Source organism: Pleurodeles waltl, chromosome 3_1 (assembly GCF_031143425.1).
Source record: "Pleurodeles waltl isolate 20211129_DDA chromosome 3_1, aPleWal1.hap1.20221129, whole genome shotgun sequence".
Taxonomy (NCBI): domain Eukaryota; kingdom Metazoa; phylum Chordata; class Amphibia; order Caudata; family Salamandridae; genus Pleurodeles; species Pleurodeles waltl.
The window spans coordinates 876,605,054-876,626,537 of record NC_090440.1 but is presented as its reverse complement, the minus strand read 5'-3'; the positions used below and the strand labels follow the sequence as shown (position 1 = coordinate 876,626,537).

Here is a 21,484-nt window from a genome sequence, read left to right as displayed (position 1 = left end):
TTGCTGCCAGAGCCGCTTTAAGTTCGTCAGTTCGGCCCTGATTAGCCCATCCCTAGTTCGCGGAGTTTGAAGCTTTTCCGACGCCTACATTCCTGTGCTCTTTACTCTTGCAAGTCTTATGGTGCTGGTAACTCTCAATGCCATTGTATGTACGTGTATACCCTTATGTTACATTTAACTGCGAGCACTCTGAAGTCCTGCTGCGCCGGTAACTCGCAGAGCATGATGTATGCGAATGCAGGGCTTGCAGGCCTGATTCAGCTTTTTCTCACAACTACTCTAAAACCATGCCACCAGCGGAGGCTGGCTCTTATTTACAATGGGGGCCTCAATAATAATAAAAAAATTAAAAACGGCACTTCCCTTAGGACGGGCCTCTTCCTTTTGAAATCTCTCCTCTCCTGCGTCCAATGCGTGACGGGACTCAGGAAACTGCACTAGCCAATCCTGGTGCTGCTTTCATGATGGTAATCAGCATGAAGAAGTGTCAGGAATGGATTGGTGGCAGCAGCCTCTCGGCCTTCAAAAGAGTTGGATGTCTGTGCTGTCTCTAACCCAGCCCTCTAAAGACAGTTGGGAGAGAGAAGTTTAAAGTGTGCATGACTGGCAAAGGGACATGCGCACTTTAAACAAATGCACAGCTCGCTGCTGCCACTTTGCAGCAATTGCCCGCCCTGTCCTGGCACTCGGTTCAGGACGGGGTGCTGAAAAATAAAGTGGTAATAAAGAACGTTTATTACCATTTTATTTTTCCGTTCTAGGGGTTTCTTAGTGGGGAGATGTTCCTCCGCTTTCGTAGAAGGCCACCCTTGAATGCCACACATGTATCCCTTAAGCAGATTATATTTGAATGGGTGCCTATGCTTTGCCTTTCCTCGCATGCAACAACATAAATCAGACCTGCATGCAAAATACTTGTGAAAGTCATAGTTATTTTCAGGTGAAAGCACAACTCATTTGGAACACTGCGCCCTTTACAGTTGTTACTGATTTACAAGAAACACCCAGGTTCGTGATATAAAATATTCACTGACCCAGGGCTTTAAGTGGGGTGGGTCCTGCTGGTGTGGGGCTAACCAGGCATCCCAGCTTTGCCAGGACAGACCTGTTTTTTTTACCAGCTGTCCCGGCAAATTTGTGACATTTAGCCCATGTCCTGTGCCATGTTATTAGAGAGGGTCGCTTGAAAACAGTGGGAGGTAATTCTTTTTTGTTTCCCAAAGCATAGATAGTTAGCAGGTGTTAGCAGAAAGCAATTTAATTAACAGGCATTACACTGGCTCTAAATATTGCCTTTTATTTACGTTCTTGGTGCCTCTAGTGTAATTCAATGTGGATGAGCACTGTCATTCGTTGCACTCGGTTGAACTAAAGTTGTAGTCCTATTTTATTTTTGTGAAATTTCCCATTTTTTTGCTTTAAGATTCTGGTCACCCAAATGCCAGAGCTCAGCACCTGAGTTCTAAAAAGCAGGTGCCGAGAAGGGTCCCTATTAGCTCTCCTTTAATGCCCTCAAATCTTAACTCAGCATCAGAACTGCCCTTCACAGCGTTTGATGTAACTTCAAAGAGACTCGATATAGCTACTTCAGTCTCATCGTATCAGAACTGAAGCACTTTCAAAATTATATACAACAAAGCCATTGTTCTACTTCACTATCTTATGCTGCTAACAACCATTGGCAAAACCAGAAGTCCTGGCTTGTTTTAGGTGTAATGTCAGTTGTGTGTGTTATATAAACTCCCTTAATCATACAGCTCCCACCCCCCTCCCCCGTTTTTTCAATCCCACTTAAAGCTCTGGCCTCAATGGTTCAGTTGAGGTGTTGTGACTCAGCATAACTGTTCTGCTACCAGGTTTTAATACAACAACTGCTAACAAGGGTCGGTCTATCAGCACTTTTAATATTACAGGTTTATATTTAAATTCTTTTTTTGTTGTTTTAATTATTCCAAGAATCGTAGGTTTCCATGTCCTCTTCAACTGCTGTAATTTACCGTCCAATCCCCCAAAGGGCTCAAACCAGTCGCCTACTTGAGAGGGAGCTCTCTACGGGCGAGCTAAGGTTACCTTGGTGCACGTGGATCGTAAGCGTGCGCGCGCACACGCAAACGACAGCACACCCGGAAGCACCAAAAACCCAGCACCCACGTGTAACAAGTAGCCAGCAATCAGGGAGGCATGGAATCCGACGTGCCCAGTGCCACAGCTGTCCTCTTCTCGCGCCACAATGCCGTCATCTTCGTCCTCTCTGACCTCCATTACAAGGGAGGAGATTGCCTCGTTGTTAATTCACTCCCCTCGCTGCCCGGCACCAGCGGTGCTCTCGGCTGCTTCTATCTGCGAGGCCCCGGGGAGTCTGGGAGTCGCAGGCCGCGCCACTCTGCCTCCAAAACATATCTGGGCACGGCCCCAGAAACACTCCCACCTGTGCCTGGCGCGGGGGGGGGGAGGGGAGAGGGGGGGGGCTGCAGAGAGAACACCCCCCGCAGCCCGGTCAATACCAGCCAGCTCCATCAATGACCCAGGGAGCAAGGTTCTATCCAGTGTTCTCTTACGAAACTCTTATTAAATGGCCGAATTATTGTTTTTAAAGCACTAGAGTAACAAATGTATGGACTACAAGTAACGTGCATGTGTAAGTGCTTTATCTGAACAGAATATTTCGAAACATTCAGGGTTGGCAAGGAATTATTCTCTGTTACCTGCAGCACTCCTTGTATGTGTCTTAACCCTTACACCTGTTTTCTGAGCAGGAAGGACTGAGGGTTCAGCCTTTTCCTAACCAAGTTCCACTTTGGACGGCAAAGTCCCTCTTATGGTAACAGATGTGTACCCCTCAGTGGCGGCTCCTCCGCTAGGGCAGAGGAGCCCCCCCCCCCCACCACCTCCAGCCAGCAGCAGAAGCTGCAAAGCTTTCACAAGGAAGGGATACTAAACTATGTTTATCATCCCTTTGATGTGAAGGGGGTGGGCCATGGGGTGACGAGCACAGAGGGGAGTGCACTGTGCACTCCCATCAGAGCGCAGTCCAGCCACGGCACTCCCTGCCAAGCACTGAAAGACTGAGGAGCAGTAGCGCGGGAGGAGAGGAGCAAAAGTTTATTCAAATTTCTCACCCACACACGCCACCCCGCTCCCTGTAACCCCGGCCTGCCGCAACTGGTACCCCTACCTTTAGTACATTGGTCATGATAACGAGACTTAACTCACAGTTCTCCCAACCTCAACCCAACTGCTCCGCCCCACCCCCGCACCCCCCCAAACCTTTTTTTTTCTGGCTGTAAAAACAAGTGAACAGTGAGGTAATCATGTATTCTCAAAGTCAGAACTGGCAAACTGGTGTTTTGGACACCCTGGGCAAACTTACATTTCAAGTCTGACCATAACAAATTGCAAGGGATATGCAATATACTGCACTGTAAGCATATAATTCAATCTAGTACATTTCACAACAGCACATCTATTAAACTCGGAACTGACGCTTCCAGGACCAAGTATTTGGGCCAATATGCACAATGTCAAGGAGACACTACCCATGCCACCTATATTGCTATACATAGTGAAGTAAGATTAATTTTACATGGCCATTTAATGTAAAAACTTTCCTTTACATTGCGTTTAGATTTCCATTTCCCCCTCCTTTCCACTTTTTGTTCACTTAAATCCTACTGGTCCGCTTCTTCTGGCGTTTATAGTTCTTTTTGACCCCATACTGTAAACAGCATCATTTGGAAAAAGAACGGTTCAGTTTTACTCAAAGGTCCCAGGTAAACTATAAGCTGCTGCTAATTGTTGGAAAAGGCCTACATAAGTTACACAAAGTTACTCATGAGTACTTCTTTTTCACACTACTTAGTTTTACCGCTCGGGACTTGAAACAGTCGTACCCTCTTTATTGATAAACTCTTCTCCCCATTGTGGATATACACACTCTAAATGGATCAAAAATGAGAACCAATCATAGGCTTTAGCGCCATTCCCTCAGCGCATCCCCCTTTGGGTGTGTGGCCGCTTGCCTATTTTTATTCTTATACTGTGCTTCTAGAGCACAATGGTGTAAATTACACATGTAGGTCTGGGCACCACTGTCGGGTGAAAGAACTCCTAAATTCGCGCACCGTTCACGCTAAAGACCTGTGTTCACTCACATTGTCACACACTTTCTCGTCTATTTTTTAAAAACTATCAATATTTACAGGACTGAAATCATCCATATTTAGGTAGAACACACATCTTAACCTTGGAAGACTTGTGGACCAAACAAGTGAAGGCTCTTCCTGGATGTTTTAACCATTACTCATATATGAGATTGCTATAGGAAAATAATACGAAAAAGAACGAACAAACCGAGATCCACTGTTAGATACCGGTCTTTTTATTTTACCTCTGGTGATACAAGACAGTAGAGTACCACGTCTTCTTTAATTTGCACCCATTAGTACCTAACACTCCCCAATAGCCCTGAACACAGCCCAATACCTTGTGCAACACATGACCAGTTCCTTGCTAGCACATAACATGTTACTCAAGGAAAGTGGATAGAACTCGCTCAAGCACCATTTCTACACACCTCTCAAAGGAGGATGAGACAGAGTCATAGGTTAATATTTGGTACTAAAATTAAACAAACATCCAGTTGCTCCTGAACAAAATGCTGATTTAAGGTCAAAGTTTATTTGGGGCTGGGAAGAGGTGGGTCACTGACCATTTCCGGTGAGGCAGTACCATTGCTATAAATGTCCACTCGGGCAGCTGTTGTCACACCAGCCTCCAGACCAGCCATGCTTTTCATAGGGGTTGGATTGCCCTCACCCTGTCTGGGAATCTGCAATTGTAACCGGACCTGTAAAGAATCAGACAGGATGCATGCATAGCGTAAGACAGTCCATGCTGCATTCACATTGCTGCCCAGCACGTGCGGCTGTGACTAGAAAATGGCTGCCATTCCCGTAGAAGGCGGATTCTGCAACAGTGTCTTGCAGCCTACTCCTGCTCGAGAGACATTACAGTGGATGCTACATATACTGCATTCCTGTGACCTTGGCTTTCTTTCAGGATCTGAGATCTGCACACCTTACGTTGCGGGGGTAAAGTTTGTCAGCAGGCAGACCATGCTGCTACCCCAAGGGGTGTGGTCTGTGGACCCTTACTCATAAGTTATCTGACTCACGCAGCAACTCAATACAGAGACAGCACTACATGTACAGTGAGGTACATTCTTAGCATCGTGTGGTGCATGCCATTTTTGGTGGCTGCCTAAGAAACAGATGGAAAAAGTGCAAGGTTTGGGCTTCTGCTTGTGAGAGTAAGAAAATACGTTATTTCTGTTTTTGAAGAATTTATAAACTATTTGAGAGACTTCCAATCAACTATAGCAGTAAAATAGTCAGGAATTTCGGACTAAAGGTAGGTGAAGAATGTTGTAGATAAGAAAAAAGGTTTTCATGTACAGGTTCTCTGTACTGCCTTTTCCCCAAGCAGTAGACAACACTTTAGGCTGGTCTAATGCAGGGGTGGCACCTCCATTAGGGCGGAGGAGCATTCCCCCGCCCCTGCCAGCCGCAGCAGCTGCAAACCTTTTCCCAAAAAACGATAAAAAACTGTTTATTATTGTTTTTTCGGAAAAGGGGCTGGGTCTCGGGGTGACGAGCAGTGAGCGAGAGTGCACAGCACTACCCCTCAAAGTGCATGTGTGTTTGGCCGGCCATCTCGGCCAAACACACATGCGCAGTGGGCTCTCTATAGCCCAGGAACACAGCTGCCGGACTGGAGAGAGCGTCTGGCTGGGAGCACCCTGGCTGGGTGCTCCCAGTCAATCCGGATGCTGCTCTGAGCAGCGTCAGGATTAGCGCAGGGCAGAATGGGAGCCTGTGCCTGCAGAGGAGCAGATGGAGCAGTGGCGGTGAAGTTAAGTGGTTTTGGTTTTTATGTTTTTTAATTTAATTCCCCCGTGCGACCCCTTTTCCATGCTGCGAGCAGCGACTGGTCTAGTGCTCCCCAAAAGGAAAGGGAGCCCCGCTCGTTACTTATTCAGGATAAGAGCTCAGTGGAGATATGCATACCTTGTAGAGGTCTCTGTAACCAGAAGGTCAAACATTTGAGCCTTTCATCTTTCTAAGGCTGAGAAAACGACTACTGTTGAGGTCAGTAATAATCAACAGCTGTTGCCGGTACCCAGAGGCGAGGCAAAAGGCAGAGCGCGCTGCCGGCGTGTATTAATAGCTCTTTAACAGCACTCACATTGGCTGCCAGGAAGAGCCTCCCAGGCGGCGAGATCTGGCAACACCAAACCACTAGATGGCGGCAATGACCAGCAAAGGCCCGAAACACAACCGTTTTCTTACTGACCCAGGAAGAGCAGGGGCGGAAAAAGTGCTTCTCCCTGTGTTTCTAGATACATTTACAGTATTTACGTGCTCTGTCTACGTAATGTATACATTCACCATTTACTTTCCCCGGATTCTGTATTTTTGTATTTTCCTTTCTCATTTTATCTAAGATTAAGGTTGGTCTCTAGGCATCTGTAATCTTCATGGCTTGGCAGGTAAGGCTTCGGCCCACGGGAAGCGCCCGTCCGCTTTCCAGGGTAAAAATATATACCGACCCCACAAAAATGAGCTGCCTCACACACCGGCAGGATGCACAGGAGCGCCTTAACGAGACAGCCGCGGCAGCCCAGGGATCCGCCCTTGTCGGCCTAGGACTGTCTGGGTCCGACGGCTCATGTGATCCAACAGCAGCGCACATGGGAACTGATGGACGGACCTCAGGGGTTGCTATGGAACGGAACAACAAACAGCGGCCTTCTCGGTAATCTGCCAACTCCGGGACAGAGAGCAAAGGGAAGGCAGTACATCTCGAAGAAGGGAGGGAGAGGAAATCTGGGAAGGGTGCCAGGATCAGAAAGGTGAAAAGAAATGGTATCTGTGCATGGCAATGTCTGACCCAATACAAAAGCGACCCAACAATAAAGGACAACTGAAAAATGAAAACAATTCATCAACAGATCAGGCCGATAGTCACAGCAGCAGTGAGCCACCAGAGGGCGCGAGATTCCGCACTGCGGCCGACGGACACCCCATGGCCGAGGAAACGACTACCAAAGGGCGCAGTTATGGCGCTAAACCTTTCAACACACTGAAATGATTAGTTTAGCAAAGGGGAATCTAATTGTGGTCTGCGAGGCCCACGGTGACTGGTTCGACGCCAAATCTGCAGGAAATTGACAGGTTAAATTTCGACATAGTTAACAGCCGAGAGGCCATGACATGGATACGGTCCTCACGGAGGAACAGTGGACACGTCTGGATAGAGTACCCAAAAGGGTAGTAAGACTCTTGCAAAGGGTCGGTTCCTATCGACTGACAATCGCCAAGCTTCCTGTACTAAGCCTTTACCTGACGGTACACTCCGTCTACTGACAGGGTCTGTAACATCTGGTGCATCCGTATCAAGGTGACCCCCGGCAACAGGTACTTTAATAGCATTAGGGCCTCTCCCGGCCCGTACATCCATTACACTGGTACACCCACAGCAAAAGGCACTGTCCCGACTGACGCGTTCATAGCTTTAGCCAAAATACCTGTACACATTGGTAGCTTTAAGTAAAGGGTGTATATTATTACCCAAAGGGCCTGTATAGGCCGGTGTCGGGCAAAATATCTATAACTTCTTACATTCTTCAACAAAAGATCTGAATTTGCTGGAACTCCTAGGCCAAGAGCCTGTAACTGTTATAATCCCACTAGGTAAAGAAACTGTACGTGCAGGTATTTTTACACAAACCACCAGGGCCATTAGGTATCACGAGTCTCTTAGGCAGTCAGCATGCAGCCATTGTAGCATTTTAGGTAAAGGGTCTGGTGGCACTTATGGTTTATTCTTAACCAAAGGCAGGTGTATCCGGACCCCCCTTGCTCTGCATACTGGGAGGACCAAGTGAAATTTCACGAAATTATGCTTTCCGATTGAATTGTCAGTTTCTTGCGAGTTTTTTTAAGCAAGACTGCACCTTGAGAGGGTAAAAGATAGAGAAGCTAGTAATGTCGAGATATTAGATCCAGAAGAAAATGTCTCTTGGCAAGTCAGTATTGTATGTACCACAACTTATACGAAATACTTACCCCCTTTAAAACTGAAAAATGAAGCAACTGTGTAAATGGGATTTTGAGAAATTTTGGTAACTTTACCAGTGCCAGAATAAAACTTCTACCAAGGCCTACTTAAGAAGTTAAGTGTGAGAGATCTAAGACCGGGACAGCTTTTCAAAGTGGATGGTTAGAGTTCCAGATCAGGAGCAGATGTGGAAAAGGACAATCTGCATTTTGCGAAGGGCTTTCTAAAACCTCTAGTGCTGATGGGGTGAGGGCCCACTGGCATACAGTTTGGCCATGCATACAGCCACAAAGATAAAGAACGTAATCTACCCCCTCGGAGCGGACGGCTTCTTTGGCTCAAGGAGAGAATCAGAAACTAAATGCAGACCGGTGCAGATTTCAGGGCCATCGCAGGGAAACTGCGCAGTCTAGATACATTTACTGTAGGGATGAAGAAAGTAAAGTGGATCAGACCGTGTATGAGACTGCAAGCGGATGCATGCTCAAGAAGTTGGACAAGGCTCGAAAGCAGTACTAGACATAAGCCTTAGACAATATTTCAGTGCGGTGATGACATTGCTGCTGTGGAGACCAAGCAACAACCCTGGATGTAGGATTATTGCCTTAGACCGCAGCATGCAACAACGGAAAAAGAAAGAGAAAAAAAAAAAAAAAGCACCATAAACAGTTGCATAATGAATCATTTTAACTTACCTTCGGGGAAAAAATGAAAAATGATTGTGGATTAAGAACGTTTTAATATCAAAACTTAATTGGGAATTGAAGGAAGTGAAAAATGGTACATCTTTTCTTTTTTTTAAAAAGGGAAGTTACAAAAATACAAAGTGCTAAAGGAAGGAATAAGAGGAAAAATGAGGGTAGGGAAGGGAGCCCCCACAAATTAAGTGAGGCAAGAAAGAGAGCCGACTCATTTTAAAAGCATGAGAAGGAGAGCAACGGCAGGGACCCCCGTGAAAAATTAAAATTGAAAAAAAGGAGCAGGAAAAGAGGAAAGAGTAAGCTGGGAAAAGGATCGTGGGAGAGGGAAGAACTGTGGAATGACAGCAACTTAAAAGAGTAAATCATCCCCTAATGACAGCACGTGGCTTGATAAACAGGCAAAGTTAATCGGATCCAAGTGATCCTGTAGGAAAAGAACAGATGACCTGTTTTCAAGATTCAAGAAAAATAAATGCAATTTCATTTAAAAAAAAATACAATGTTCTAATATTGCAGTGGTGTCTATCAAATGGTAAATAGCACAGTTCTCTAAGCCTTCATTGATGGGAGAATATACAGAGATACTTACATTATATATTTTTTTAGTATCAACCCGGAAGGAGGACCCCGTTGGGGTTAAAGCTGAGAGCAACAAACGCCCTGCACGGCCGTCTCAATGTGTCCGACGCCTGGCAGACTGGGACAATAAGCTTTTGTTCCCTAAGCAATCCGCGCAGTTTTTAGGCTACTTTTTAACAAGGAACCATTTCCTTCCGGTTGAAACAACTCACCCCGGCACGGCAATGCCCCTCTCCTCTCGGAGTTAGACAAGGGTCCGAGGCCGGGTCTCCCTCTGCGAACTAAGAATTATGCAAAAGGTTTACTTACATTTTCCAACCAAACGCTTTGTAAACTACACCCGGAATCCCTGACTCGGCTACAGCCTGTTCCTTTAGCATCTATTACAAAACGCAGTGGAGGAACAGGCTCTTTTATGACAGAGGGGAGTCAAATCACGCATTTCAAAAGGTTGTATTTATCGTTGTCTTGATCAAGTCCAGCCAGAGGTCGAGGCATTTTCTCCCATTTTCGCCCTGGAAGGGCCACGTCGAGGAACACACGGCGATCCATCTCCAGTCGCCTGAAAATCTGCTCGAAGCGACAAGGTAACCCCATCCCTTCAGAGTATCATACCTTTCTCCATAGTCCGGGCCCTGAAACGGGCGTCTCCTGGGACAGGCAGGCACACCCCTCACGCAACCCGATCTGGCGCTAACTCACCAGGCCAGAAGCCACAGCTCGATACTGTTTGGTAGCCTTCTGCCTTGTTTATATTGTGCTAGACTCACTCGGGACAGCAGGAGATGGGCCTAGAGGGGTTACCCAGCCGGGGGAAGAGGTTCAGCTTACCCCTGCCAGGGGGGTGTACCGGGTCTTTACAAAGGCTCCGATGATGCACACACTCTCCAGGGGTAGGATACGCTGGAAAACAGTGACCGCTAACAGTACTAGGTTCTTAAGACGGCCCCCCTTTCGAAAAGGGGACGCAAGATCAAATTCTTGTAGTGTGGCCTACCCTCGACGCTCCACGGGGGCAGGGGTGAGCCCATCATTTCCGGTTTACATGAGACACCCAGGCTTCTAACGGGTCCTGTTAGGTGAAAACAAACTGCAGTAAAACACAAAGCATCTCTGTTTGGAACAAAGTCCAAGGTTGAAAGTACTGCAGTGCCTGGTACTCCTGGTCACCTGATGAAGATTTGCCAAAGCAGATTCAGGGGAGGTCTTCTGATGGGGGTCTCCAAAAGATAAAGGGTTGAATACATTCGAAGATGTGGCTTCCCTACATCCAAAAAAGAAAAAAACACCACATCATCTTTCTGGTCAAATACCAGTGCTCCGTAATTGGATGACATCCTTTCCATTAAACTGGAAATTTTTCAGTAACGAAAGGCTGTGCTCCTCTTTCTACAGCGAGGATGTAGGACCTGAAAGGCGCACGGCTGCCACACCAGGCAGACCACCCCAGAGAGGAAAGTGTGGGCTTGGAAGAGATAGCAAAGCAATATGCAGATCAAGCAAAGGACCAACAAGAATGTTGTGCCTTGGTTCAGGCGATAGATGGAAAATTTAAACCCCAGTACCACCAGAAAGTGCAAGAACAAGAGGGTCACAAGCAGATAATCGCTTGGTGACTCAAGCAGTTCGATAAAGATTATATGTAAAGGGAAGATGGCGAGTTCTGAGCAGGGATGACTACTGCTCTCTTCATCTGGGAGTGGACTTAAACGGTACCCCACGCAAACTAGTTGATCCCTGAAATAGTGGTAATTAAGAGCAATACTTTTAAGTCTCAATGGCCTGTTGGGTTCAAATGTGACCCCATCAAACATTTTGCTGGATTCTAGAGTAACATTTTGCACCATTTAGGTCCAAATATAATAGGACAGCCCTTTAAGGAAAATTAACAGTGCAGACAATGCATTTCTAAATAACCTATTAATACACAATGGAGAAAGAAAAGCTGATGCCCAATATTCACATGGAAAAGTTGATTTACAGCTAAAATATTCAGGATTCTTTTTAAGTTTTCCCAAGAGGCCAGGATGGTGCAAAACCAAGTAGTAACCTATTCTGGTTCCCTTTACTAGTTAATTGTTTTTACATCTGGAAAGCATCAGATAAACATTGACAAAGTGAAGCTGTCAATCTTGCATTTTAAATCCCAACTAAGGTATTTTTAAAAGATATAATGCCTTAAAAAATGAAACAAAAAACAATGGTTTTCAGAATATAATAATCTGAGATAATTGCAATGTGTAATGATGTAGTGTACTTTTGAGGTGTAAAATAGTCCCTCATGCACTGCAATGCAGACTCTTAATAGGCGTAATAATACACCACCAGCATTAGGTGAAAAAAATATTGATTTTCTGGGTGGAGCCACAGCCCACATACTCTGTACTTTTAAAGACTTGTGAACTGCAGACCAAATAGACAGCTATGCTGGCAAGCCAGACCTAAAAAGGAACTTGAAACTGCAAGTTCTGGCAGTAAGAACAGGTCAATCCTAGCCAACCAACAGGTTTATTTTTGGGAGTATAATCACTCTACCTAAGAGGCCTTTGGGTATTCTTGGTTGCAGACCATGTGTTATAATACATTGCGTCCTGTATACAATGATTGTAGTATTAGATTTGGATAAAATACATAAGAACACTATAAAGATTCAACATTTTCGTACTTATTAAGTTGTTTACCATGTCAATGTCACCTTAACCGCTTTACAACCACCAGACTGTGAGAAAGAAGGTGTAAGGGCCCACTGCTAGGAGAGGGCTTGCCAGCATTGGTTTAGAAAACCACTGTTAAAATTATACAATCGGACGATTTACATACCCAGTTCAAAGCCTTCCTATAACAGTACAATGCAGAATTTAAGATAAATAGTTTTGAATCCTTGTTACATTGTTAGTTGGCACATGGTTAAGAGTGGGTGCCTAAAGTCCCAAGAGCTCCTAGGACAGGCAGCCCAGGTGTGGGAAGTGTTCAATGTTATAATGTATAACATTTGCTAGCATGGTACACAAGGTATCGTGAGAAGAAAATGATGGGTTTGTGAAGATCCAGTCCCAATGGAGGGTCACATGATGTGGATACTGGATTGTGGTTTAGGACCTACATGGCCTACCTGGGTATGTGGGGTGTTACCAATAGAGAGACGCCAAACTACGAAGAGACTATTGTGTTTGGCCAATGTTGAATAACATCTTCTTTCTTCCCCAGTCATGTGTGTGGATACTGGCATGTGCGGCACAGTGTCAAATGCCACCTTTAGTGGCTTGAAAGTATTGGATTACCATTTCCTGGGCTTTAACCCTGGCCCTCACAGGCAACACCACACTGGCTGTGTCCTGCAGCACCGCACTGCGGGCAAAGAGTGCGCTCAGAGCCTTACAATTAGACCAATTCATTTCCATCATCTTTAAGAGCATTTTGGAATGTCTCACAAGTTTCCAGATCATTTTGGAATGTCAAGTTTTTGTTCAAAACAAAACACTAAGAACAACAAACCGGGCACAAGGGACAAGAAAAGTCAGATAAAGCACAACAAACAGAATGTACAAAATAACATTTTCAAATATCTCACAGTAAGGTATCTGAGCTTCAAAGACATTTTGTCATTCATTTCATCAAGAATTAATTTACTTGATGTAAAAATACGTCTGCACCACAGAAAAGATAGCAGTCCCATCACCAACTTCAGTTCCCGGGGAGGTACTGGAGCAGACATAGGGAAGGGAGCTGGCAGATCAATCATGCGGGGCTCCAGGGAACGACGAAGGGGCGTTCCATGCAGAAAAAGATTTTGAAAGGGGATGTTGGTAACGATCATGCGGGATTCTTGAAGTGATTCCCAGAACTTGTCATGAACAAAAATCACCAAAAGTAAAAGGATTTACAGAAAATACCCAAAGAGAACTCAAGAAAATGAAGATGTAAGAGGATGATCCACTTGGGGGTGCCGAGGCAGGACAGATGGATGGAGGGAAGGAAAGTGGATGGGGAAAGTTGTACTCACTTCAAGAAGTTCTTGCCAAATGGATATGCAAGTGCCAGCAAGAACACCACGCAGGCATGAAGTGGAACAACCAGGCAGGCAGAGGACAGAATCAAAGGGAGGGTTCAGAGGAATGGAGCACAGCCAGCCCCATTGGATTTGCCACATTTCCAGTTTCTTCTAGAGGTGGAACCACGTGCGTTACAAATGGACCTCCCGCCCACCCCATGTCTCTCCGTGCAGCTACGTGACCACAGGAGATCTACGGCTAATAAGTACTTCTTACTTCTACTGGGCGAGTTCCAGAGGGTGGCAGAAGATTTCGAGAGCCTTTTGTTGATTATAGAGTCCACATGTTTAGGGAGATTTACAGCAGATATCGAGCACCTGTTTGTACCTAAAAAGGGAGAAAATATATTTTGTTAGGCAGATTGTCAAGGCCTTGGAATCCTCCCTGGGTCCCTACAGTTTTGCTTTCCATTGCCCCACCTCCGCTCTGGCGGTTATCCGTATAACTGGACGAGTCACCCTTCCTGTGAAATTGCGTGCTCCCCGGACAGTTTTGACTGCTTTCCCCAAAACGCAAGGCAAATTAACATGAACCTTCCAGTTCCAGGCCAGAGTGTACTCTCCCTTCAACCTAGTACAGAAAGATTTGGCAGACACAGCTTCTACATTTATTTTAATTAATCATTTTGCATTAATGTGCAGGGCCGCATGGATACCACCATGAATGACCACATGTAAAGGTGCTTAAGAAGGAGGGAGAAGAGGCACATATTATCAACGGACACTCCCTGAAGATTTATGAACTTAATAAGTATGTACACAACCGCACAGGCAACAATTCCACCGTTTCGTCACGTAAAAAAAACATGCAGAACAGCGAGCACTGTAAATTAGTATAAACTGCACTTTATTGCATTGGTAAGACTCGTTTTAGAGTATTGTGATACAATTTGGTTGCCCTAAATAAAACAATTAAAAAAATTAAGACAATGGCATGTTTCACGCTGCCTCTGTCATCCCTAGTTGAGCCAATCCCTGGTAGCCTCATCTTTCCCACATCCGTGGTGCTACTGCCCTTTATCCCTTAACCAATGACAGTGCACACAGCCTTCTGCCTGTGCAGCCAAATATGGCGAAATCTTTGTTGCCTCAGGTGCCGTGTAAAGATGTCAGTGAGTGCAGAAGTGTCCCTGTGAAATCCCGCAGTAGCCATCTCACGCTGGACAGCCACCATCCAATCGCCATCTTCCTATGGCTCACCAAGGCCCTAAAGAAGATGGCGGCCTCTCTTTACAAAGCATGGGGTGTCTCATCTCACCCTGGACCCCAGCCTGCTGGGCGCCTGGCACATGTAACATTGAATGGCATGCTCAAGGCGCTTCTTTATAGCTCTTACACAAACTGCTCTATCATCCACCCACCGTAGTTGAGCACTATAACATTTTACCAGTCTGCAACAAGCCTAGACTTGCACACTTCATCTGCAGTTTTGGTCTATCCTACTAAATAGAAGCCTTAGCGAAATGGATCTTCTTGGACTCTTAGATGAAGCTTCTTCTACAGTATGCAATATCGTCACAAGCGTGGCTGGCAACTCCAGAAAGTAAACATTTCAGTACCTCGTCCCTTATTGTAGTATGAAGTTCCCAGTGGGCATAATAATAAAAAAAACTGGAGAAAATGTAAAGACTAAAGTGCAACGTCTGGAGGATAGGGCAAGCAAACAAGTAAGTTAATTTATTAAGCCGTATGACCAGCGCCAGGCAATGAAACTGAATTGCAGAATATACCTCAATTCATGAACTCGCTGGTTATACCCGTTGCAGGTCAGCGGCGTCAGGCCGGGACATTAACCACTCCTTCCAGACTGACATGAGGCAGAGACCCCGTGGCCCTTAACAGGCCTGTCATTCTCGTTAACGTCACATCCCTTTTGCCCTGCAACCGGAGAATACTCCGCGGGTACACAACAGCACTTCAGTCAGAGGAGGAGCCCATCATTCTTGCACGTCCCACTGTGAACATGCATTTCTTTGACTGCATCTCGCTAAACCTGCCCTCTCCCCTTCCAACAAGCACATTCACAATCAGTATATTTACTGCCAAAGGGTTATTAATGTGCCACAAACGTCCACACCGGAACAACCAGCATCTAAGCACGAATGAGTGCAAAGCCCTGCAATAGTTTTAATACCACAATTTCCAGCTCCTGCGATATATATCGGTAAATCACATTTTCAAGAAACCCTGCAACACTCGAGGGAGGCGGGGTGGGGCTTTATCCGTTTGATCAGAGACCACTTCAGAATAGACGGGCTGAGGATAATTGAGTCTAGTCGGACTAAGCACCTTGAGAACACGGGAGGATGTATTCACGAGAGCAAGAGACGGCCCATAAGTCACAAAACCGTACACCGGACGTCTTTCCCTTCTTCCTCCCATAGCTGGCCGAGCAGATTCTGCAGTACGGCAAGCACCGCTGCACTAACGCACGCCCAGTCACATTCCGAGCAGCAGCTTAGGTATACACGACAAACAAAAGCTTTATATTTGGGGCACGCTTGTAAACTATTGCAAAGTGCACACATCAGTAGTGGTCAGGGGTGCCTGTCCGACCATGAAACTCGTCAGTTTATATTTAAAAGGCTGTTGAATAAGGATTCTGCATTATGTAAAAATCACACTATCTGCATCTATGCAAGCAGCGGCAACTAATAAGTATAAAAAATAGGATGGATAGCCACGGCCAGCGTTGGGGTCGGAAGTAAATAGTGAAAAATATGTTTTTAAAAAACTTTTATACAAAAGTTTCAACAGCTTGCAAATATAAATGCAAATTATTTTTTGAAATAAGAATCCGGTGGTTGGACGTTTCAACCACACAGCTGTAATGGCGCATATGCCCGAAATACATGTTTCCCCCTTATCTAAGGCAATGCATCATTATATCAGCAACTGAGAGAATATTGTACTGCATTGATATAGGGTTTTTGTACCTCAAGAAGCGCTGAAGCACACTTAGCGATAGCTAGTAATCTACTCCTTGAGATTACCATTCTGATGAAGTGTGCCATATGGCTGGTGCACATGATGTGCTAGTGGACCAGAATTGTGCTCTTATTTAGGTTTGGTCTCTGCGTTTTTGCATGAACTAGAAGCAAAAAGGAGTGAGCGATGGGACACTTAACCATGAGTGACAGTCATGCCAGGAGTGATGAACGGCGTCCCCTATGACACAGATGAAAGTATACTGCAAACACCCAACAAAGCTGCAGCTCCATCTAAGTCAAATCATGCAGCCACTTAGCTCATGCATCACTGATGATGTGATGAGGCAAAGCCGACCAACATGAGGTGGATTACTGTAGTTAGGAGACTTCCCAAGAGGTTTGTCCCTCAGAGTACATCAGGGCACAAGTAGGGTTTGTCATGTACTAAGCTACCTTCTGTTGCACAGCTAGCTGTACTTACCTCATTGTCAGGGGCTGGTGTATGTGTAAGTCACCCGCGTCATCTCTGCTGAAAAGGCACACTGCCCCCACCTTGTACTTTAAATCCAGATTCTGCAGTCAAGTCCAAGAGCAAAGGATCGAGTTTCAATAGTCTCGGAAGCTGCAGACACTTTTAACGAGTGAAATGAAAGTGAATTACCACTCAAAGTGCAAGTGCATGTCTGCTGTGTCCACAAGACCCATCCAGGGGTGTTGGGCAGCGCTCATGATCACGCAACCTTAATCTAGTGGATGGAGGGTTGCCACAGATTTACAAGAGCACTCAGGAGCTGGCTGGTAAAAGGTTATTCTGGCTCCCAGCCTGGGGGCCCATTTTTTCTTGAACTGCACAATACGGATAGTGCCAAGGAGACGGAGACTTTCTGCAACGTCGCGTGCGGGCGCCTGCCACAGCAGGAGACCCTGCGGCGGATTAGAGCACCTTAGTCCGCAATCGCAGAAAACCCAGCAATGATGAGTATTACCAAAGGGGCTTTCGAAGACCGACTGAAAAACCACAAGGCAGTAATGATTATTTAATCGGATTCCGTTCTTAAACCGATCTCTTCTTCCCCAATCCCCAGCGCCACAAGGTCATGAGCACAATGCAGGAAAACTGGGGACTGCTTACATCAAACATTTTCAGGGCCTTGTGTCAAGCTACAGAGCAAAGACTATAAACAGGAATAATCTGTATCTGACCCAGGAAGAGTTACCACTGTGGAGGTTTTTTGTTGTTGTAGCCGATAAACCTCTTGTTGCTGCCTCATATATGGGAAGAGGTATTCATCTGGGGTAGCCCCACTGTGGTATACTCCACCCGTCCACTGCCATGTCTCCATATCCAGGAGTTGTAATAACATTTGCAGGGAGCCCCCCATGCCGTGCTGTCACCATGCTGCACACTCTTATCCTATCCCACAGGTACTGAAGTGGGCATGCTGTATGTGTGCTGTAGAGCTGTTCTCACCGTGAACACCGTGAATAAGGCTGCAGCTCCATCTAAGAGTTAAATCATGCAGCCGTAACAAGAACGAGGATAAAGGGGTTGGTGCAAATTAGCAATCCAATTCATGGTATTCACAGCACAAATTCTTTAAGACAGACCACACAAACAATGCAATCTAACTACACTATGCTGGTAAAAATCACAACCAACCTGCCAGATTAATGATCTAGACGGAGTCACAGACACACCATGTTGGAAAGTGGATTATTGGTAAGGGCAGGTAAGGCCACTAACCCCCCACTAGATCCGGTCAGGTCTCAATAAATTAACCCCAACTCAACCCTTGGTAACTTGGCATTAAGCAGTCAGGCTTAACTTAGGAGACAAAGTGTCTAAGGCATTCAGAAATTTCAAAACAGTAATAAAATAAAACACAGGAACAGTTTAAAAATCCAATACCAATTTATAAAAATAAAAAATATTTGTATTTTTAATTTGACACCAAAATGAATAAAATTGGATAAGGGGAACCAGTGATATGATTTTTTAAGTAAAACAGTTTCAGTGCAGAGAAACTAATAGCACCACTTGGGATATGTGGTCGCATTTCGACTGGGACAAAATCAAAGTTTGAAGCCAACCTCAAAGGAGCCCTGCTTGGCTACAGCAAGGCGGAGGCCTCAGTCAAAAGTGTACCTTCAGACTTAGTCTTTTTTTCGCAGTCTTCTCTCTCACTAGGATGAAATCACAGATGAAGGCAACCTTCCTGGAGCCCTTCCTCGAACCCGCGTTGCAGTAGGCCTCAGTGAAGAATCCTTCGTTCTGACTTAGTCTCTTTATCACGTTAGAAATGTTCTTCTGGGATTAAGTCAGAATTGAAGCCAACCTCCCTGGAGCCCTCATCGGATATGCTGCACAGGAGGCCTCGGTGAAGATTTTACGTTCTGACGTAGTCTCTTTTTCAGGATGGAATCCTTCGTTCGGGAACAAGTCGAAATTCAAACCGATCTCCATGGAGCCTTCCTAGGATCCACTGCGCGATAAGTCCCGGTCAACTTTTTACATTCAGACCTTGTCACTTTTTTTTTGCACTTTTTCTCTCTGATGTCGGACAACCCTCCACAGCAAGCCGATTTAAAGTCAACATCATCGGATTGCCTTTCCAGGAGCTCCAGTGAAATCCTGGAAGTCTGGGGCTCTGGAGCTTTTCAGCGAACCTGCAAGTCAGGCTGGGTCACGGTTGACATAAGTCGGCTTGACTCACGTCATCGGGTTGGTCCCTTGATGGAGCTTTTTTCCAAAAGTTCTCCAAACTTCTGAATCTTCTTCCACAAGGTATCTGAAGGTCCTTTAGGAGTCCATAACTCTCCTCAAGGTTCCAGAAGCTCCGAGCTGCTCCTGTAGTGTTAGGACTCCAACTCCCAAAAAGCACTTGGCTCGAATCCAAAAACGACAATTGGACAGTGGTCCGTTTCTCCAGGTTTTGACGCGGGGACTCTGGTTGCCATTTTCTACCAGCAGCAAACAGGGAATCCCTTCTTGAACCAGTTGAAGCCAGGCAAGTTTCTTTTTGTGGCAAAGCCCAAGAGTGCAGCAGGTGCAGTCCTTCAGAGTGCAGTGTCCAGGTGCAGGTCAGAGGTCGAGCAGGGCAGTCTTTCTTGTCTTGTTCCTTGAAGGGATATGAAGTGTAGGTGCAGCTCTGCCATATTTATCCTTAATCCTGGGGTGGAAAGTGGGGCAGATGGAACTGTCCATTCACAGGCAGGCCTCCACCCTCTTAGATGCCCACTTACTTACTGGGAAGTGTGGCAAAAAATATCCAGAATGGCAGAAATTTAATCTCAGAGGCTGGATATGGCTGAGCCCACCCACCGGTATGGCTAAAATTCATTAGCACACCCCTTTCCTGCCCTCTCCTAATTGAATCATAGGGGCACCTGGTTGTCTGGATTTGCATGAAATGAGGTAGGTCCAGAGCTGCCCCAAATGCCCTTCCCTCCTTTGAAGTCCAGTTTAGCTGCTCTGCCCCATCCTGTTTCACCATCTGCCGAGGCATATCTCCTCCCCCAGGCACTTCCTTGGTCCTCAGCCCAGGCCACATCACACCTCAAGGCAGCCTGGCCAGGCTGCCAGAGGTTGGCCAATCAGAGAGGGGCACAAGGGCACTATAGGGCTGAAGTTGGCAACTTTCAACAATGACAAGTTGTTAGATTTATTATAACAATCAGTTTGATACCAACATTGAAGTATTTGGCTCCTTTTGAGACTTTATTAATTAAAAATAAAGTCTTCCCATGTTAGCCTACGAAGCCCATTCACTACATTGAGGGAAAACAAATGTGGCTATTTTTCCATCACTAGGGCTTATAAAACATATTATATAAAGTCACTGGTTATAGTTACATAGCACTCAGCCACAGGGGCACTTAGGGCATACCTTAGCGGCAAGTACTTGTAATTCCAAAGTCAAATTTGGGGTTAACTTTAATTTAAAAGAAGCCAGCAAGACAGGCCTGATTTAAATATGACACTGGACACGATAGCAGTACAGCTATGGGGATACTATCTATGTTGGGGTCCCTAAACCTACATGCCCCTTTGTACTAGGGATTTATAGGTAGGTAACCACCAGACTCTGTCCAAAAGGTTTGTTGGTCACCAGGCAAAAAGGAGGACTTTCCTACACACTGCATTTAAACTAACCCTCTTACTCAATGTTTTGAAATATAGCATTTTAGAATAGCACCTAGGTAACAATTACATGCTGCTTCCTATGTGTGCCTATATTCAGAAAATGATAAAATGCAGCCAACTGGCAATTTCACTGTATTCGGGAGAATAAAAAACCCCAAAAAACATGCCACACAAATGAAAGATCATCACTGGCCTGCTGGAGCAACATCAAGCGCCATAGTTAATAAAGAACCCCTGGAACCGTCAACAATAAGACTGCAAGAGGAATCTTCAGGTTCCATGGTCTGCAACGGAGCCGGGGCATCTACTGTGATGAGACAACTGGAAGAATATTTTCCAACTTCCATGGGTTGAAAGAACCTTTACCATTGGTAGAATGGTTTCCGGGTTCTGTGGTTTGTATAAAAATATTAGCACATACATCATGCAAGAGACCACATGTGGAATGTCTTTCACGGTCTGTAAAGAATGTAACATCAGCTGCTGGAAGAAACCACTGGGGTGGGAGAGCATCCAAGACCATGTTCCACCAGTGCTTCACAACTAATACTAATAGCAGGTGCAGCGACTGTAAAGTACAAGTTACTTACCTTTAGAAACCATATATCTGGTAGAGACATTCTACTTGCAGATTCCTTACATTAGAACTCCTCCCCTGCTGCCCCAGGCATCAGACTGGTTCCAGAGATTTTTTTCTTTGAGCAATACCCTTGCACGTTGGTAGGTGGCGTCAGTCGACTCCGCGGACGCCGTTGGAATCCTAGTCGCCGTGATGACATCAGGAGTAATACATAGACGCCGCCTCAGCGCAGTGAAGTCAGTTTCTTTCCACGACTTTCCACGCCAAAGCGCACGGCCGCGAAGAACACAAATTGTGTGCGCCAGAGATAAGGCCCTGACTTTGCAAGCAGGGAGTATGGGTGGGTCGGTAAGGAATCGGCAACTAGATTAAGTCTCTACC

The 21,484-nt window shown here is 45.7% G+C and overlaps 1 protein-coding gene across 4 annotated transcripts in view; it reads right to left on the bottom strand.

The window, feature by feature from the left end:
• The window catches only part of MAP7D1 (MAP7 domain containing 1), a 265,245-nt gene that overhangs the window by 60,869 nt on the left and 182,892 nt on the right, over window positions 1-21,484 (bottom strand). For 2 of the 4 annotated variants that reach the window (XM_069223843.1, XM_069223844.1), the window contains exon 6: window positions 13,667-13,777. The exons of the other annotated variants lie outside the window; for them this stretch is intronic. In XM_069223843.1, the coding sequence (XP_069079944.1) occupies window positions 13,667-13,777 (111 nt within the window). The remainder of the gene's footprint in view (window positions 1-13,666; window positions 13,778-21,484) is intronic. 4 annotated transcript variants of the gene reach the window in all.